The sequence below is a fragment of the Asparagus officinalis genome, chromosome 4 (assembly GCF_001876935.1).
Source record: "Asparagus officinalis chromosome 4, Aspof.V1, whole genome shotgun sequence".
Taxonomy (NCBI): Eukaryota; Viridiplantae; Streptophyta; class Magnoliopsida; order Asparagales; family Asparagaceae; genus Asparagus; species Asparagus officinalis.
The window spans coordinates 61,105,023-61,125,024 of record NC_033797.1 but is presented as its reverse complement, the minus strand read 5'-3'; the positions used below and the strand labels follow the sequence as shown (position 1 = coordinate 61,125,024).

Here is a 20,002-nt window from a genome sequence, read left to right as displayed (position 1 = left end):
CAACTTGGAATGAAAATCAAAATTTTGAGAACTGATAGAGGTGTGGAATATAACTCTAAAGAATTTGAAAGTTATTATATTCAGCATGGAATTAAAAGACATATAACAATATCGTATACGCCACAACAGAATGGTGTTGCTGAAAGAAAGAATAAAACATTGTTGAATATAGTTAATTAGATGCATGTTGTCTCATTCTGGTCTTTCTAAAAACTTTTGGGGAGAAGTATTATTAACTATAAACTATATTTTAAATAGAATTCCCACCAAATCAATTGTATCTACACCTTATGAATTATGGAATGGGAGGAAACCTAATTTGAATCATCTCAGGAAGTAGGGATATATAGCCAATGTTCTCATTCCATGTCAACTTAGAGATAAGTTAGATTTTAAAACAATAAAGTGTAGATTCATAGGATATTTAGAAAAGTCAAAAGGTTATAAGTTCTATAATAAAGAAAAAAGAGTCATTAAAAGCAGAGATGCTATATTTCTAGAGAATATAGAGGAAGAGGAATAAGTTCAAGAGGAAACAGAACCTCTAACTGTAATAGATGATGATTATTACAGTGTTGTTCCTACTAATGACCCTGATATTATGAATGAACCTAACCTTGAAAATGATAAAATACCTATAAAAAATAATGTACCTCATCAACCGATTGTAGGCAACAAAAGGCCAAGAACACAACCATCATGGATGGATGATTACTATTTGTATTCATGTGAATCATCTTGTTTTTTGGTAGATACAAATATAGAAGAACAAGATCCCTTAACCTTTTCTGATGCGATGAAATAGCATGAATCAGCTTTATGGCTAGAATCTACGAGAGAAAAACTTGATTCTATAGAAAAGAATAAGGTATGGGAGTTATGTGATCTACCAGAAAATAAAAAAAGCCATAGGATGCAAATGGGTGCTCAAAAAGAAATATCGTGTTGATGGATCTATTGATAAATTCAAAGCACGATTAGTTGCCAATGGTTACAACCAGAAGGCACGAATAGATTTTCAGAAGACGTATTCTCCTGTAGCTAAATTTGCATCCATTAGAATTATTTTGGCTATTTTTGCATATCTTGATTTGGAGTTATTCCAAATGGATGTTAAAACTACATTCCTTAACGGAGATTTGAAGGAAGCAATATATATGCAACAACCTGAAGGTTTTCAGGTGAAAGAACAGGAACATAAAGTTTACAAATTAATAAAATCTCTATATGGTTTAAAACAGTCTCTAGACAATGGTATCTCAAATTTCATGATGTAGTTACTAAACTTGGTTTTATTCAAAATAAATTAGATAATTATGTATATGTCTTGAAAAGTAGGAGCAAGTTTACTATATTATCCTTATATGTGGATGATATATTGCTCGTTAGAAATAACATAGAAGTATTGAATAAAACCAAGACAGATCTCAGCTAAAAGTTTGAGATGAAAGACATGGGAGATGCATCATATATTCTTAGAATTCAAATATTTCGAGATAGAAAGTCTAGAATGCTAAGTTTAAACCAAGAAAAATATTTGAGATTAGTGCTTAAAAGGTTTGGAATGGAGAATTCCAATCCGGCACCAACTCCGTTGGTTATGGGAAAGATATTATGTAAAGAGCAAAGCCCTCGAGGGGGGCAGAAGCCATTAGATGTTCCTTATGCTCAACCAATTGAAAGCTTGATGTATGCAATGTTGTGTACCAGATCTGATATAGCTTATGCTATGAGTCTAGTCAGTTGATATCAAAGTAATCTGGGACCAGCACATTAGGAAGCTGTTAAAAGGATTATGAAGTATATCAGCGGTACATTGACTCATAGATTAGTTTATCAAGCTGATTCGCTTGAACTCCTCGGTTATTCCGATGCTGATTTTGAAGGTGATAAAGATGATGGAAAGTCCACTTCAGGACACTTATTAATCTTTAGAGGAGGAGCTGTTTCTTAGAGTAGTAAGAAACAAGGGTGTGTTGCTAGATATATGTAAGAAGCTGAATATATAACTTGCAGTATGGCAACTACACATGCTGTCTGGATAAGACGATTTTTAATTGATCTTGATCTCAATTTGTTAGAAGGACCTATGATATTTATTGTGATAATCAAGCAGCAATTAGTTTAATCAATAGTGGCGCGAATAGCTCCAAAGGAAAACATATTGAGATCCAATATCACTATATTCGAGATAGAATAGCTCCAAAGGAAAACATATTGAGATCCAATATCACTATATTCGAGATATTGTAGAAAAGGGAGAAGTCAAAGTGACTTATATCCCTTCGAGATATTGTAGAAAAGGGAGAAGTCAAAGTGACTTATATCCCTACTACAGATATGATTGCTAATCTTTTGACAAAAAGAATACTAGCGGTATCTTTTATCAAACATGTAAGTTTGATGTGACTTAGGAATAAATAAAGTCCGAGTAATATTTTATGAATAATAAAATAAGAGTTACTCTCTACGGATAGTGGGAGTAATGGTAAGAAGAAATATCTGATCTCACAGATAGTGAGAAGCATGCCACTTGGTTAATTTGATCAAGTGGGAGATGTTACCTAGACTCGGTCTTATGGTGACCAAATCAACGTTTATTTCTCTATTGAGAGAAACGTGGGAACATGGAATGGTTTGTTGAGAGGAAATCTCTCATAGGACAGAACTGAAGGGGGTGGAGATAGTGGGTTTAGCCCCTATAAAAGGAGGGTCAATCTCCTTCAGAATATACAACAACGAAGAAAAGTGAAAAACCTCTTACTCATTACCGGAACCCCCTTCAAAATCCATTATTTCTTTTTTGTTTTCGAGAGGAGGAGGAGAGCGCGGGCTTTGGGTTTCCCTATTGCTTTCCTCCGTTGTGTTTGGAAACGAGAATAGGTGGGATTTAGACGGCCAGAGGTTGTATTCTGGAACAAATTCCTAAATTAAACCCATTCAGAATTTTAATCCCAAAAATCGATTGTATCCAAATTTATTTATCAAAATTAACCCACTTTCTCGCCACGTCAGCTTCGTGGCCAGAAAGTGAGTCGTTTTTAAAAAAAAAATCGTGGTCCTAATTAGTTGGGTTGCCAACCTCGACTAATTAGGACCTCGCTCGTAACCCTCTGGTGGTTAGGCAACTACACAAGTCGGGGTTCGAAACCCGGACTAATTTTGTGATTGCATAAAATGGTTGGGTTTGGGAACCCCGACCATTTCGAAGCGCGAAGTCAAAATGGTCAAGGTTCCTAACCCCGACCATTTGACAGAGACTCACAACAACCCCTAACCCGAGAATGGAGAAGGGTCTAACTCATGAAATAATTGGGGTTGTCAACCCCGACTAATTCTAGTGGGTCCCCTCCCCCTTATATATACTGACTGAACCCATTCCTTCCCCCAAATCGTGATTTTTCTCCTCTCCAACTCCGGTCTCTCTCGTTCAGCCGCCTTCCCACTCCTCCCAACTCCATTTTGTGGCCAAAATTCATCATGAAAGTTTGCTTAAGATCTCTAGGGTAATTTCTCTTCATTATCTCCTCTTTTAATATGTAAAAATCTAGGATTTTCTATCAAAATCTAATTTCTAGGGTTTGAAATTTATTATCAATCACTATATTTGTGGTGGTTTGAATGCTTTGCGTGTTGATTGTTGTAATTGAAATTAAACTTCTAGGGCATAGAATATTCATTTCTAGGGTTTAGGATTTTTTTGGGGGGGGGGGGGGGGGGGGAGAATATTCATTTCTAGGGTTTAGGATTTTTTTGGGGGGGGGGGGGGTTTAAGGTTTTGATCAAAATTATATGAGATTTATTTGCATCTTGGGTTTTCCTCTCTTATTCAATGCCCTGATAAACTTTTTTATTTTTTTGCATTTAAATGATATTATCTTCTTTTGCATTGGTTGAATAATATGATTTTTTATTGCTTGCTCTTATGGTGGGAAAATTAATTATAGAATGAATAATATGTCAATGTACGTCGGAGGGGTAACGACGTCGTTAATGATCTCAGAATCATATAGTTACTGTAACTTGATTAAGGAATTACACTGAATTACGAAAATTGACCCATAAGAATACCGACTAAAAATAATATGCAACTGGTCCATAACTTTTGATAGAATGTCCGCAGTTAAGATCTCAAATGATCATCATATGAGTATTATGTTTAATTTGAGCAAGTCGCCACCAACGGTAGAATTGTTTATTGATAAGTTATCATATAGTTTGGGCTAAATATTCAAACCTCCAGAAAAATTCTCACGCATGTTAGATTTGGGAGTTGAGTTTGATGGTTTTCTTTCTTCTTCGAGTGAAATGGAGAAGACTCAATTTCAATATCTAAGTGCACCTTCATTCGAGGGAACGTTAAATGTTATGAACAATGAAGCCCATTATGAAAATATGAGGCCGTTAAGAGGGACAACAATTAAAGAGGATGAAAGAAGCAACGGCTCTGAAGGTGAAGAGTAAGATAGTGCACCAATTGATAGCATGCAATTTGTGACTAGAGATGTTGAAGAGAATCTGGATTGGCTTGATGAAGCTTATGTTAATAATGAATATGTTGAGTACGAAGAACCACCCCCACCCCTACCCCCCACCCCCGACGACTTTGAAGATGATGAGTGGATTCATTCTTCCACAGTACAAGATATGTGCATTGGTCAAAGTTCAACTCATAAAAGAGATGATGATGTCCCTTCTAGAGTTGGAGATTTATTCGAGACTAAGGACCAATTGGCTGATACTATTCATGATTACTCAATCAAAAATAATTTAAATTCAAGCAAGTTAAAAGCAATCACACAAGTTATGATGCAATCTGTTTTATGAATACACAAAGGAAAGGTCAGATCGAGGGAAATAAAGCTAATTACGCATATCCTTAAAAGTTATATGCATTTGCTGGAAAGAAACATAATGAGCATTTTAGGATCACAGAATACTATAGTGTTTACACATGTAGCAATCTGATATTGGAGCAAGATCACAGTGGTGCATCTGCCTCTTACATAGCGTAGTTGATTAAGTCAAAATTAAAGAAGAAGCTTGAACTAACTTCCGGTAATATAATTAAGAGAGTGCTAGCTACGAAGTTCATTGAAATATTGTATAGTAAAGCATGGAATGTAAGGAGAATTATGGTGATAAATATATTTGGTGATTGGGAGAAGTCTTACACGACACTATCTCAATATCTTGATGCAATCAAAAGAAGCAATCTTGGATCTGAAAACAAACTCATAACCAAAGAGATCAATCTGGGAGTTCATCAATTCACCTCTGAATTTTGGGTATTTGGTCCTTCGATTGATGGATTTAAATTTTGTCGGTCGGTTCTTAGCATTGATGGCACACACTTATATGGTAAATATAAGGGTGTCTTGCTTGTTGCTACAGGAGTAGATGCAGATGAGGACTTATTTCCTTTGGCCTTCGTAGTTGTAGAGGTTGTGAACAGTGAAAATTAGAAGTGGTTTTTTTTCTGTATTCAATTATATATTTTTAATGTGTTGCCTCCTAGAAAAATTACTTTTATATTCGATAGGATGAAAGGTATTCCTAAAATATTGTACAGGAGATTTGGCTCTCATCACCATCACCACTATTGCTTAAGATACATTAGAGCTAATTTTAAAAAGAGCTTTGGTCAGATATATTTATAAAACCTTCTTTGGAAAGCGGGTTGTACACCCGAAACATGTGTGTATGATCTGATACGGGATCAAATCAAAGCAACGTCTTAAGCTACACATGACTGAATTGAGAGTAGTTTGGGAAGTGAATATGTTGACCGGTGGGCACTAAGTAAAGATGGAGGGAATCGGTTTTGCATGATGACAACTAATTACTCTAAAAGCTTTAACGGGGTACTTAAGGGGGCTCGAGCAATGCCCATACAAGCTTGGTTGCGAGGATATTTGTGACGCCCCTGGGTTCACACAAGGCTGCAGTCCAAGGTGAAACCAGAGATGTCAAACCTGCCATGCACCCACACTGTGCATAAACATATTTTACCAATCACAGTAATATCCTCTAGTAGAATCAAATAGAAGTGCAGGTACAAACAGGCAAAATAAAGGGAATAAATGTAATAGACATGATATAGAAGAGATATCTCATAAATAAAAAGAATCATGTCTCAACTATAATACATCTGATATCTGAATAATGAAAATGTCTCAACATGAATCAACTAAGAATCGTACTAAGGCACACTGCCTTTACAATATGAATACGAAACTCTAATGTCTGGATAAAACTCAAAACTATAGTGGAGTCTCTACAAGTAAAAATACACGACGACGACTATGCCAGAACTCCGTCACCCTACGGCTCTCCGAAACTCCGAACTACCTAAAAAGGTATTTTAAAAAAAAAATAACAACAAGAACGTCAGAGCGCTACAACAAGATTACCTTCATCCGCCCCCAGGGAAAGGGCTACTAGATGGAGTGAAGACTCTATCTATTAAGCATAGTCTACCTAGATTCATTTTCTCCGTATCTAAGTAGGATTAACATTTAGAAACCTACAACACGAGACGTAGTACGTCGAGCGAAATAATCCAAACAAGGAAACCCTCATGTATATACCATAAGTCTCAAATTGTAGATATCTAAACATTAATACCGAACTAAGAAAAGACAATCTAATAAAACCAATAATTAGAAATACATAACTCGAGACTGGTACGTCGAGCGAAATAATCCAAACAAGAAAACCCTCATGTATATATCATAAGTCTCAAATTGTAGATATCTAAACATTAATACCGAACTAAGAAAAGACAATCTAATGAAACCAATAATTAGAAATCCATAACTCGAGACTGGTACGTCGAGCGAAATAATCCAAACAAGAAAACCCTCATGTATATACCATAAGTCTCAAGTTGTGAATCTCTAATCATTGATCCTAACTAAGAAGTAAAAAAGATAGTAAAAGAAATAAGATATCAACACATCGTATTTATAATATCTTCCACTATCACTGGAGAGATAGAATAAAATACCAACACATGATTTTGTATATTTTCAAAAGTAATGTATCTCAGTTATATAGTTCAATGATAGGTCGTATTCATAATCGGTATCTACCATACTTAGGCTATCAAGTAATTGTCTCAGTGCAACGGACTACCCTAACGGACTACCCTGTAGGTATACTGAACTGTGTACACGGCTCATTAGTCTCATCGCGATCTCAGTGCATAACATGAGTGCGGGACGGACTACCAAATAGGCATCCTAGAAATACGACTCACGAGCCTCATCGCACCCTAGTGCGGGACGGACGGCTAGATCAAGCCTCCTAAAATCCGACTCAATGGCCTGTATATATGGAATATCGACGCACTACCTCTGTAGGCGTCTAAAAATGCCTATAGGTGTCCGTACACAGCTTGAGACAGAGAGAAGACGACGAACATCGTTATCCGAGTCTAAGAGGATTATCTGACGCCGACAAGCGCCTGAAGCAAAACGGTGAATCAAGTGACCTACACGCTCGACAGTCAGCTCCCGCGCGCCAATCAGCTCGCATGCGTCAATCAACACGCGCGCGTCAATCAGTTCATGCGCGTCGATCAACATGCGCGTAACAATCAATTCGTGCATGTCGATCAACACGCGCACGTTAATCAGCTTGCACGCGTCGATCAACATGTGTGCGTCAATCAACAAGTGTGTGTCAATCAACACGCGTTCGACGGTCAATTCTGCAACGAAGCGTACAAGTCAACAAGACGATCAATTACGCAAAACGGTAGAAAATACAAGTCCCGGAAAGACCAGAAAACACCAGAGCTCAGCAAAAATTCGAAACACCGCGTCCGCGCGGGTCGGACCGCGTCGACCCGCGCCCGCGCGGGTCGGCCAAGTCCGACCCGCGGCGGCACGGGTCGGCCAAGTCCGACCCGCGCCCGCGCGGGTCGGATCCATCCGACCCGCTCATCCAAATAACCGCATTCGAGGCCTATAAATATGAGTCAAAGGCCTCCATTTTTCAGGGGCGATTGATTATCAAGACGAGGAGGTGCTGCCGGATTGTGGAGTCAAAGGAGCACGAATTTCAGCGAGGGTTGACAGATCTTGGCGAGTTCTTCGGCATAAAGAAGGAGAGTTCGAGAGATCCGACGCCCGTTCCCGTCCGTCCCTTGAGATTAGGCTTGGTCTTAATCTCGAGAAGAGCTCTGATTTCGCTTGGTCGATTTCAGCGCTTCAAATCAAATACTTCCTCGGCGAAGGCGAAGCTCTGCCAAATTTTTCATCAACCGGATCCAGATCTAAGGCGGTCCACGGATAAACCCCGGCACATGCAAAGATCCCACGCACAGAAGACCGATAAACGATCTCTCTGCGTTTGTTTTGACGAGAGTTGTAAACTTTTGTTTTCATTGTGTAAAAGTCTTATAAAAAGACAATCTTTTTTTTTGTTTTCATTGTAACGATTGAAGTTGTAATGAATACCGTAATGAATACAACAATTTTCGACGCAAACAACCTCATGTAGTACTGAACTGAGCTCATCAACGATATCCACCTCATGTAAATCTTTATATCTCTGGTATGTCGACGCACTATCCCATATAGTACTGATCTGTGCTCATCAACGACATTCACCTCATGTATAAACCGTGTATATCTGGTGTGTCGATGCACTATCCCATATAGTACTGAGTTGTGCTTATCAACGACATCCAACATGTATATGAACTATATCTAATTCAATATGATCAAATCAAAATTCATCATAATCCCATTGGGATTCTTAAATTTCTAACATAACATATTCATGACTATAGGTGTAACAATCAAGCGGCTCAAAACTCCGCGAACGCACCTCAAAACGGCGCAACTAAGCTCCACAAAACGAGCAGGAAAAACAGACGTGATATCTATTAGTAAAACAAGCATATTTTTCTCTAGGAAAACTATTTTTACAAATGGTTTTCTATTTTGAAAACTAGATTCACACATCTTTCAAATGACATAAGTTTGGTTCAGTTTGGAGTTCATTTGTTATCCCAAATCTCCAGTTCAATATTATATATATGCAGCCGTTTTTCTGCAGGACATGTTGTTAGTAAATATAACATATCTTTCTCTATGCAAACTCTTTTTAAGAATAGTTTTCTGTTTTAGAAACTAGATACGTATATCTTTCATATAAAACTGGTTTGGTTAAATTTGGACTTTGTTTTCTATCTTAAACTCTCAATTAAAGATTATACAAGTGCTGCAGTTTTTTACAGAATAACATATATATAGTACTTCACTTAAATTTCTCATATATGAATAAAATTATGAAAAAACCTAATGATCATGATACTATCATAAACATCAAGAAAAAAATTATTAATTTAGCATTTGTTTTAAGGTTTACTATCAAAAATCTGACTTTTAACACCTCAGGTTAAGATTAAAGCATGAACACATATTTAACATTATATTAATCATCTAAACTAGTTATTTAACTATGAGGATAGGTTTGGATAAAGATAATCTTACCTCAAATGTTGTTCTAAGCCTCTGAAATAAACAGCAAGTAATTGGAAGTGCAAACAACCCGTTTTCTCCTTGCTACACGTCGATGATCTCGCCCTTGTGTCGATATTTGCTTCACAAAGCTCTCAAAATTCTCAACTTTAGGGCTAGGTATATATATATATATGCAAACCCGAAATAAACCCGTTTGACCCGAACCAGGAAACCTAGTCTGACTAGGAAAATAACCTTTGGTATTTTGGTAATAACTTTTGCATCTGACCTCAGAATGAGGTGATATAAGATTTGTTAGAAAGCTGTTGAAAAGACCTACAACTTTGGTGTTTTTAGTTTTCCCAGATTCTAAGTGCATCATTGTGTAAAATCTATAAACTCTTAACTGGTTATTTTTCCCAGATTTTTTCTCGTGCATGTTTTGTGCATTTGCACTCATATATTCATATATATGTATTGAATTGATCTCAAATCAATTCCTAGCATACTCAAATATCAATAAATGTTATTTATCACAATATAACATGTTTATTATTATATCTCATAATATTCAGTATTACAGGGGTTTACAATATTTTATAGACTCAATCGCTATTTTGTCAAGAGAGAGGATGGAGCAAAGTGGGTGACGTATTTATCACCAAAAAATGAAGAGATTGTAGGGTTTCGTGTCATGCAGGCAAGATTAACGAAGATTGTTAGATTTGCTATAGATAAATGGAAAGTTATAGATAAACACGGTCATATTTATACCATCAATTTACGAATGACACAATGCGCATGCACTTGTAACATACCACAATTGCAAAATTTGCCATGTTCATATGTTATAGCGGTTGCGTCTAAATAATTTGGGGGTACAAATACTTCGTATTACACATACGCTTCTGAGTGATATCAATCAAGCCACTATAAAGATTCATATAAGCAGCGTTTCCATCCCATTGTAGATAGTCGTTACTGGCCACCCTATAACGGGCCGCATGTATTACCTTCTGAATATAAGAGACAAGCTGGATGTCCGCGATCAGTACGCATAAAAGGTACGATGGATGAAGGACGGGAAGGAGCTCAAAAAAAGGTATGGATATTGTAGACAATCAGGCTATAATAGATCTCATTGTCCTACCAATCCAAATAGATAGCAATTAATGGGTACAATTTATTTAATTTGTAATTTTATTCTACTTTCTTTGTAAGTCAATGCATATATATAAATTATATAATTTACTTCTAATTCTAATTTACCATACGTCATAATACTGACATATTTTATGTTCATATGTGCAGATATTTATAGTATGGAGGCGGGTCCATTGACATAATTTTCTTTATAGGTCAAGTGGATGCCTTATGAACTGGTTTTAGCTTCACTACCAGGTATTTGCAGAGAAGGTGAATATATATGGCGTGATCGAGTACCGATTATATGCTTTGAGATTGTCAAAATACACATGCCTGACCGTGTTCTCTGACAATTTGGATTAAAATAACATATTTCAGATCATGTAGAAAGAATAGAGCGAAATCCCCGAAAAGGAGCACATCATGCAAATTATGAGATAATTTGTCATGCTTACAATGAGAATTGAGAGTTGAAAGAAGATGATGTAGCGATGGAGAGGGCTGACAGACCAGAACTAGATATGTACTTACGGTGGTATTGGGGGATTACTCACCGATGGATATTTTGAAAGAACAAAGTACCTAAGGAGTACATATCGAGAGGTCTAGTTGAGAGAGAGTTGGTAAGTGTATGAGCAAAATATACAGTTATTTTGTGATTATTATTTTATTACCATCCACTTGCTAATAATTCTCTTTTGCTTTTTATCTTATAGGTACAAGAACTCGATGAGGTTGCTTCTATTGCACATGATGCATTGAGAACGACTACCAAGCTAGGGACGAGGAACGCATTTGTTTGCATTATTGGAAAGATTCAATCCGCTCTTAGAAGGACGCATAATGCGAATCGTGATGGACGTGAGGAATGACTCATAGGGTACGAGCGTCGATGAGTTCGAGGACACACGAGAGCAGGCTCAAGTCATGCACATGATGAAGCTGGAGGCTCATAGCAAGCTCAAGCCGGATGTTCACAACAGGTTCAAGTCGACGAGGATGTCATACGCTCACAAGTTCACACACAACCGGACGTTGAGATCATTCGAGCTCATGTTGAAGGTGAACAGGGAAGGGAGAGAGGAAGAAGAAGCAGAGTGAGAGGGAGAGGAAAGAGAGTTCTAAATATTTGTTAAATTTTGATGTACTTTATACGATGTTTATGTTTGAAATACTATTGTGACTTGATTATTGTTGGATTTTTAGTAAGTGAATTAAATGTTATGTTTTTGTTAAAGATTTGTTATAGATGTAATAATTATATAAATATATGTGTTTATTTTTGTTTAAAATTGATTATGGATTAATAAATGTGTAGCAAGAGAGTTGGTGTTAAACTTGTAGATTGATATATGTTAGCAGGAGATGGGATTTTCCAGCAAAGTGTGGACTGGAGGGTCTCTGCCAAACGGTCGGGGTTGGGAACCCTGATCATTTTTGTGTGGGGGCGGCCCAGGCTCTGGTAAATGGTCAGGGTTGGGAACCCCGACCATTTCGACTTGGCACTTCGAAATTGTCGGGGTTGGAAATCCCAACCATTTTGTGCAATATTTAGTGGCATAACCATGAGAGGGTAGCGAGCGAGGTCCTAATTAGTCGGGGTTGGCAACCCCGACTAATTAAGACCGCGTTTTTTTTAAAACGACCCATTTTTTGGTCACAAAGCTGATATTGCGAGAAAGTGGGTTGATTTTGATAAATAAGTTTAGCTATGTTTGATTTTTGAGATTAAAATTTTGAATGAGTTTATTTCAAAAATTTCTTCTTTTATTATATGATCATCTTTCACGTATTCAGCGTGAGTAGAAGCAAATTGTTAATGAATTGGGGTATCGCAGAATGTATGGAAATGAATTTTTTTAAAGCTCTCTCTCTATGCTAGGGTTAGGGCGTGGGCTGGGTCGGCATGCGGGCTGACCCAGCTCAGCCTATCATGGGTCACGATCCAGCCCGTAGTGGGCTGGGCATGACCCGACCCATGATATATCCGGGTCACAGGTCGGACTGAGTCTAGCCCCAGACTTGGAACCAGAGAAATAAGCCCGGCCGACGCCCAACCCGTCCCGGCCCGACCCGCCCCGGCCCGTAATATATTTTTTGGTTGGGCTAGTTATTCTTTTAGTCTTTTGAGTCTGCAACTGATTGTTCATTTAACCTTTTGGGTCTGAAACTAGCTGCCAACAAAACCAAAAGATCATAGGTTTTTGGCTCATGGGCCTTTTGACCCACTGAGAAATAAAACAACAATCTTTAAGCTTGCTGCTGTCAACCTAGATGGATTAAAAAGTTTAATAATTGTTTAAAAATTGTTTAATAAAAATTTAAATTACTAAAAATAAATTAGAGATAATTCTATAATAGTAAATACGAGCTTAATGTAATTAAAAATATAAAAAAGTAGGAAAAAGTTTGGATGAAAAACCTATGGGCCGGCCCATGACCCACAGGCCGCGGGTCGGGTCAGACCCGGCTCGCACCAATCCCAGACCCGGAATCAGAGAAATAGACCTGACCCATTTTAACCCGGCCGGGCCCAGGTCAGGCCCGGCCTAGCCCACGCCCATCCTTATGTGCAACTTTAATTCATAAAATAATATATAATGATTTATTTTTATTTATTTATTTATTATGGAATAGTGATTTATTAAAAAATGTCAAATAAATCATGAAGTACGTAATTTTAAAAATACACATCTATACTTGATATTATGTAGATCTAATTCCAAACTGAGTAAGAGAACGAACTACACAATTGGCTTCTCTTCTTCTCATTTAAACCTAACTACAAAGGAGAAATTTTTTAGCAAATAAGTTAATATCTTACACAAGGTGTGTCCAGAGGGCGCAGGAGAAAAAGAAGCAGAACTTAGAGCAACAGTTGTTGTAGAACATTCCGAATCGGCTGCGACGCACGTATAACCTCTTAAATTTAGTTCCTCTAACCAATACATCAAAACTCCGAAGTTATGATGAGGATCAATGATTATAGTTTTATATTAATTCTAACATAACCTTTTTCAGTAGCCAAAGAAAGGTCACGTTCTTTTAGCTTTGAGCTCGCAAATGCGCAGATCGCAGCCATGTTCGAGTACTCGAGGCAAAATTGGCCGTATATATGTGACACGAAACTCCTACATTACTATTAATATTATGTCCTCACTAATCTTTGGACTCCACTACTGATGATAAATCTCAGGATCTGGCTACTTCGACCGAATCCGATGATCCCGAGAGTCGATATTTCTTTGAAGCTCCATTAATATGTCGGACCAAATTCACCGACTTTTCTTGTTAAAGGAGCGCTTGACCAGAATTTTATGATCCCAATCCATGCGCTTCGTATGCGAGATTACTGAGATATGAGAGCTTATTTTGAGGGCAGAGGAAGTACATACTCGCGTAATTTGTGCAGCATGTCTCATTGGTGACTCGTCGCTGGAGCGGGAATTAGCTTCCTGTTGGGCGTTTGCCTAAATAAATTGCTATTTTGGGCCTTTATCCTTCATCCCCAACGATTTATGTTTTTATTATACAAGAAGAAATCAATGATTAATATTTCTATATATAACAAATAACATTAAAATCTCTACTAATGATTATTACCAACATTACTTGACAATAATTGTACATGGCTATACGTTTGAGACGAAATGATGGTGCCATAAATTGTTCTAAAGCCTCAAATTGTACATGCAAGACGAAGCGTCACGGTCACCCCATTCAGAGATGTAACAGACACCCACTTCATAATTTGTACCAGCTATGCACAGATTCAAAAATTAATTGCAACTAATTTTTATTTTTTTTCCTTTTTGGAGGAAACTGCATCAACGGTTCTCCGTCCTGATCTCAAAAGTACTCTAATTTAGTATCACAACTTAGATTTAACAAAAAAATTTAAGGGGTACTTTGTTCATCACAAGCTTCCACAACTGCTTATATCATCAGAACCCTGTGGGAGTATTAGAGAACTGAAGAATGAATGCTTCACATATCTAATGGACGCAAATCCGCAGGCTATAGATCTCTCTCCGGGCTTTATCGTAGCTTTAATGGATCATTGCATGTCACCAAATAGCAGAACATAAAGGCATAGTTGCAAGGGTCTTTACAGTACATAACAGAGTAAAACACAGTTTTAGCAAACATAAATCACGCACTGTTGCTGTTATCGTCCTTACCGCCCTTCAAGAAACGACTAAACCAGCGAGCCGATGACTTGGGGTGTCTTTTTAGCCCATTCTTGTAATCGACGTAAACCAGGCCAAACCTCTTGGTGTATCCTTGAGCCCACTCAAAGTTATCTAGCAATGACCATGCAAAGTATCCTCGGATATCAACACCATCCCTTGTACAACCAAAAAATAAAAGGGAAAACAAAAAAAGGTTTATCAAATCTTTGACCTTTAACAATTGACCTTATAATACGTTCAGAAGCAAGGTATCCCTTCAAATATAACTTACTTGATTGCTTGAGCCACAGAAGCAAGGTAGCCCTTAAAATATCCCACTCTCATCTCATCATTTAGCATCTCGTCGAGTGTTGCTTCTTCATTGTCCTCATCATCCATGCCTGAGAGACACGAGAGACATTATTATCAAATATAGCATGCACTGGACCTTCTTTGGGCCAGTAAAACCATATCATTATAGACCAATATTTAAGCACAGATGATGGTGCAGAAATGTTATTTGACAGCAACTTATTTTAAGGGTTGATCAGTTTAAGTGATAGTTGACCAAGGGAAATCAAAACACTAATTCTATCTTCTAGATGATTGTGATAAATTCAAACATGAAACAGAAGTTAATAGGACATTCTCCTGGTCTTCAATGGTCAAGAACTAAAAACAAGCTTTTATAACTGCTATAAGTAAAACGCGTATTCTGGACATTCTGGTAGTGCTTATTAAACTTGTTAGCCTATAACAGTATGTGAAACTACTTCTCATATATATATATATATATAGAGAGAGAGAGAGAGAGAGCAAAACTTGTGTCAACTTAAGTAGATAGCAAAAAGTTGTCCACCAAACTTTTTAGCCATTGATGTTACCTAGGGATCCATGAAAGATATGAAGAGGTTTTTTATATATATATAAATGAGTGGCTAAAAAGTTTGGTGGACATCCACTTAAGTTGACATAAGATCAACTATATATATATGAGGCATTTCAGGTACTAAAAAGAATGCAGATTAAAATATTTTTCAAATGTTGAAAGTACTCGATGGTAAGTATACTCTTTAGGATAAGGCTAGTTTATCGGTAACAATAATAGCATAATAACCTTTTTAAACTGAATACACATAATTTCCTCGAAAAACTGAATGCTTTCAAGGGGCATATCAGGAACCAAATAGTTTCTGGATTAAAAAATATACTCCATGGTGAGTATGCTCTTAAGAGTCGGGCTTACTTATTGGTTTCAATAATAGGTGAATAACCTTTTTAAACTGAATACTACGAAGAACATAGTTTCCACTAAGAACTAAATGCATTCAGGTTTCAAACATACGCGATCAATTCAATAAATAATTTCGGGTCAATGCAGAATGCTGACTCCACTTCTATAGAGAAACAATCTATGTCATGAATTTGTCAGGAAAGTTTGTTTATATATTCGGCTAAAACAAGAGAAGTTGAAGAAAACTCAGCGAAGTCATTGCTGTGAATCATGAAAAATTACCATTCTCAGTAATATATATCGGTGTATTGGGATATTTCTTCGCTATGTAGTTAAGAAGTTTGTGAATGCCCCAAGGAACTATGTAGAGCCACTCTGATGCAGCCTGCCATGAAAAAGAACTGTTAATTAGGGTGAAGAAGGAAGACACATCATTAGCCTCTAAATGCAGTCATTGGCACCGACACTAGATTGCTCAAATCAGAATTTAGCTTACAGCTAAAGTATTCTATATAATCTATATGATGCACTTTTCCTTTAAGTAATCCATACGGGGACAGGATGTCCTTACCTTGCTGCCAATCATCTCGCCCCCTTGCCATTTAACTGCAAAGTACATGTACACAAGAAATTACAATTATTACGAACGAGTTGAATGCCATTAACAAGTTGAGGTTTTGTTTTAAAATGACCGTGAAAGAAAATCTGAAATTGCAAAAGGGTAACTATGATAAATCACATAAATAACTAACATACATGATGCAAGCAGGTAATGCGACTTAATTTTATATTCATATAGAAGAAACTATCAAGTTGAAATCCAGATTTAAGGGAGAAAAGAAAAGAAAATATATCTTTGCGCAAGTTCAGGTTTCGGCCACAAAAGGGTGCTCAACCTGCGGAGACATATTAGAGTATAACCCTCTATAATCCTCACAACTACAGAATTTTGGTGCGCTAGAGAGGATCTTTAACACTTCCCTCCTAAAAGATAACCCCACATATTTCGAATGCAGTCTAGCTTGTTGCATGAATTTTTCCTTCAAAACAAGCAAGAATGCTCAACTTCAATAACAGACCTGGGTATTACACTCATGCCTATGCAGATTACTGACTTAGGTGGCAAATGCTTACATAATTATTAATGCCATGTTATACTGTGAATATACAATACTAAAATCAATTTCATAAATATTAACAATAATAAATTAAATTGCCACAAATAAAACATCGTGAATGTTGAAAAGGATATGTCAATTTTAGTAAATAATACAGTAAACTATAAATTGAACTTTCTTAACTAAGATCCTCTCCGTAAAAGCAATGCAAATAAATGTAACATATTATGTGCATGTCAAAGAAAAGTACTTTGTTTTTCAGAAATTAGGACTGTTGAAAATCACAGACGTTCAAAGTATGCTACATGCTGCCTCTGAATAGAAAACTGATTGAGGTATGTGAATACCTATCCTCTCTGCCTCCTGTACTTGATAGAAATAGTCACCCGCAGGCTTAGGTAAATGTGCAATAAATCTTGAAGTATAATGATTCAAGCCGATAAAATCAAGTGAATTCCTCAATAGTTTCTTCTCTCCCTCGGAAAATGTGGGAAGTCGATCTCCTAGTCGTTCCCGCATAGATGCTGGGTAGTCTCCATAGAATATAGGATCCAAATACCTTCAAGAAAATTTATTTGTAATAAAGATGCACAAAAGAAGCCTTAAAATAATTTAGCCACTGGATATGTACGCTATTAGGGCTGTGACTACATACATACAGAGAAAACTTGGCTCCATCAGGGAGGATTTGCAGTTGCGCCCTTTTAATGAAAACTCAATAATAAACTACTCAAATAGAAACTACACCATGAAAATTGATATACAACATATAACGTCAAAAAAATGGCTTTCATTCTCTTAGCTATATATTAAATGTAATAGAAAGCTAAATGTAGCATATTTTTCAATTTATTTAGGGTGTACATATTCCTGATCCAAAAGTAGGATCATGACGTAAACACAATTAAAAGAACTTATCAATTTTTGTTAGGTCAAAGTTAAACCACCAAACTAAACCAATTATCTATTCCGGTCATCTATTATTTACCCATTTGAGGCATAGGCAAAAAAACTTACACCATTTAAGCCACCCTAAATGATGTTGTCCAAGCTGAATGCAGTAGATTTTTAAATTTTATTGTCCAATTATGCATCAAGTAGAAAAAACCTCTCATCTCCTTGCCGAAAAGAGCCAAGTCCATATGCATACATGCACACATATAGAGAGAGAGATGGAAAATGAGAGTTGAGGTCAAATCTCAGGAAGCTGGGAGGGATGGCTTATAGCTACAAAATGATCCGTTTTTGGGCAATCTGAACCATTCATTTTGATTTTGTACCCTAAAACAAAACTCTGTAAAATGATACAACTCAGAGATCTCTATCATGCTCATCATGTGGCCACGTTTACCACGCTTTTAAAAACCCTGGTATTTCGCCATCACTTACTATCTGCGTAGGTATCTCTATGTTGTTTAACTTATTACACATTTACTTTCTATGGAAGGAGATCATTGATGGAGATGTATTGCCGAAAGCATAATTGATCCAGTTGCCATGAAGTGTTTTTTGCACGTTTCCTGCAAGTTGCCTGACCTCTATTTCCTCCTCCTGTGTTCCCTGACATCCTTAAACACAAGTGTATACACACTGAAACCCTTATGTGTGTATACATGTTGAAATCCTTACTTGCTCACATAAGAGAGAGCGAGAGCGATATTAATATTCAAATGATGATAAAAATGTCAAGAAAATGTTACCATCCAAGCTGAAAATCCAGACGCCTCTGAGCAGCAAGCTTATCTTCCAATTTATTGGAAAATGCTTCCGCCCATTCGCAGTCCACCACCAATCCAATTTCACCACCTTGTGCAGCCTTTAATAGAGAAAGAAATGTAAAAAAAAAACCGAAATTCAGAAAATCACATGAGTTAATAAAATTAAATTACAATATAAGAGTGTCCAAATTCAGTATTCACGCGTGCTCCCAACTTTCTAGCAAACCAGTATTTTTGAGAGAAAAATTTATAAGCAAACAAAACCTCAACATGTACAATTTTTCATTCCTCAAGAAATGGCTTTTGTGGTTTAAGAAAACTAATTGATTGGAGACTGTTGATGAACAAAGGATATAGTTCTCAGCAATAACTACAAGTCTACAATACATTAAGAAAGAAATATGATAAACAATTGCAGAGAAGAGAAATATGTAAGTAAATACCTTAAATTTCCTCCGATACACGTCGACAGCAGCTGCATGAGACAAAATTTGGTAATGCGCAGCCAAGAATGGTTCAACAGATTCTTTCTGATGTCGTCCAGGTGCAAATATCCCAGCACAATAGCCATTTACAGACGTTTGAAGGGGTTCATTGATTGTTATCCAATGCTTCACTCTGTCACCAAAACTTGCAAAACAAGTTTCTGCATAGATAGCAAAATATTCCCTGGCCATTTGCATAAGTTGTTGTAGCAGAGCGATTAAGTATAACATGAAACTCAGAAAGATCTCTCTACATAAGATGTAACTTGCCCTATAGAATCTTAGATTGCGCAAACGAAATAATTATTTGCAACATCGTCTAATACAACATGTTGACAACATGCTGCACATGTTAAATGTTATTGAAAATTTCTAACTAAATAACATAAATGTTGCAGCGGGTCCCAGATAGTGGTGGCTCATATATTTTTCAATGAAACCTATTGAGTAGCTAATCGACCAATTATGTTCTGAATAAGGCACATCAAATCCACTTCACTTTCATGTACTCTAGAAAGTGAAAACAACCAATGCTTCAGCATTATAACGCAGATGAAAAGCATCTATAAAATGAAAATGCTTAATTCTGAAACAAAACAACAAGTGTGTGCTTGGACAGTTGTACATGGGTATCATTATCAGTTTGGTTTCAT

At 36.8% G+C, this 20,002-nt stretch overlaps 1 protein-coding gene across 1 annotated transcript; it reads right to left on the bottom strand.

The window, feature by feature from the left end:
- On the bottom strand, window positions 14,386–19,974 carry LOC109837556 (beta-glucosidase 4). The gene is made up of 7 exons (XM_020405858.1): window positions 19,308–19,974; window positions 18,847–18,962; window positions 17,494–17,705; window positions 16,600–16,634; window positions 16,311–16,413; window positions 15,087–15,195; window positions 14,386–14,970 (listed from the first exon to the last, which is right to left on the bottom strand). The coding sequence occupies exons 1-7, from the start codon at window positions 19,578–19,580 to the stop codon at window positions 14,775–14,777; spliced, it is 1,044 nt and encodes a 347-aa protein (XP_020261447.1). The 5' UTR covers window positions 19,581–19,974; the 3' UTR covers window positions 14,386–14,774.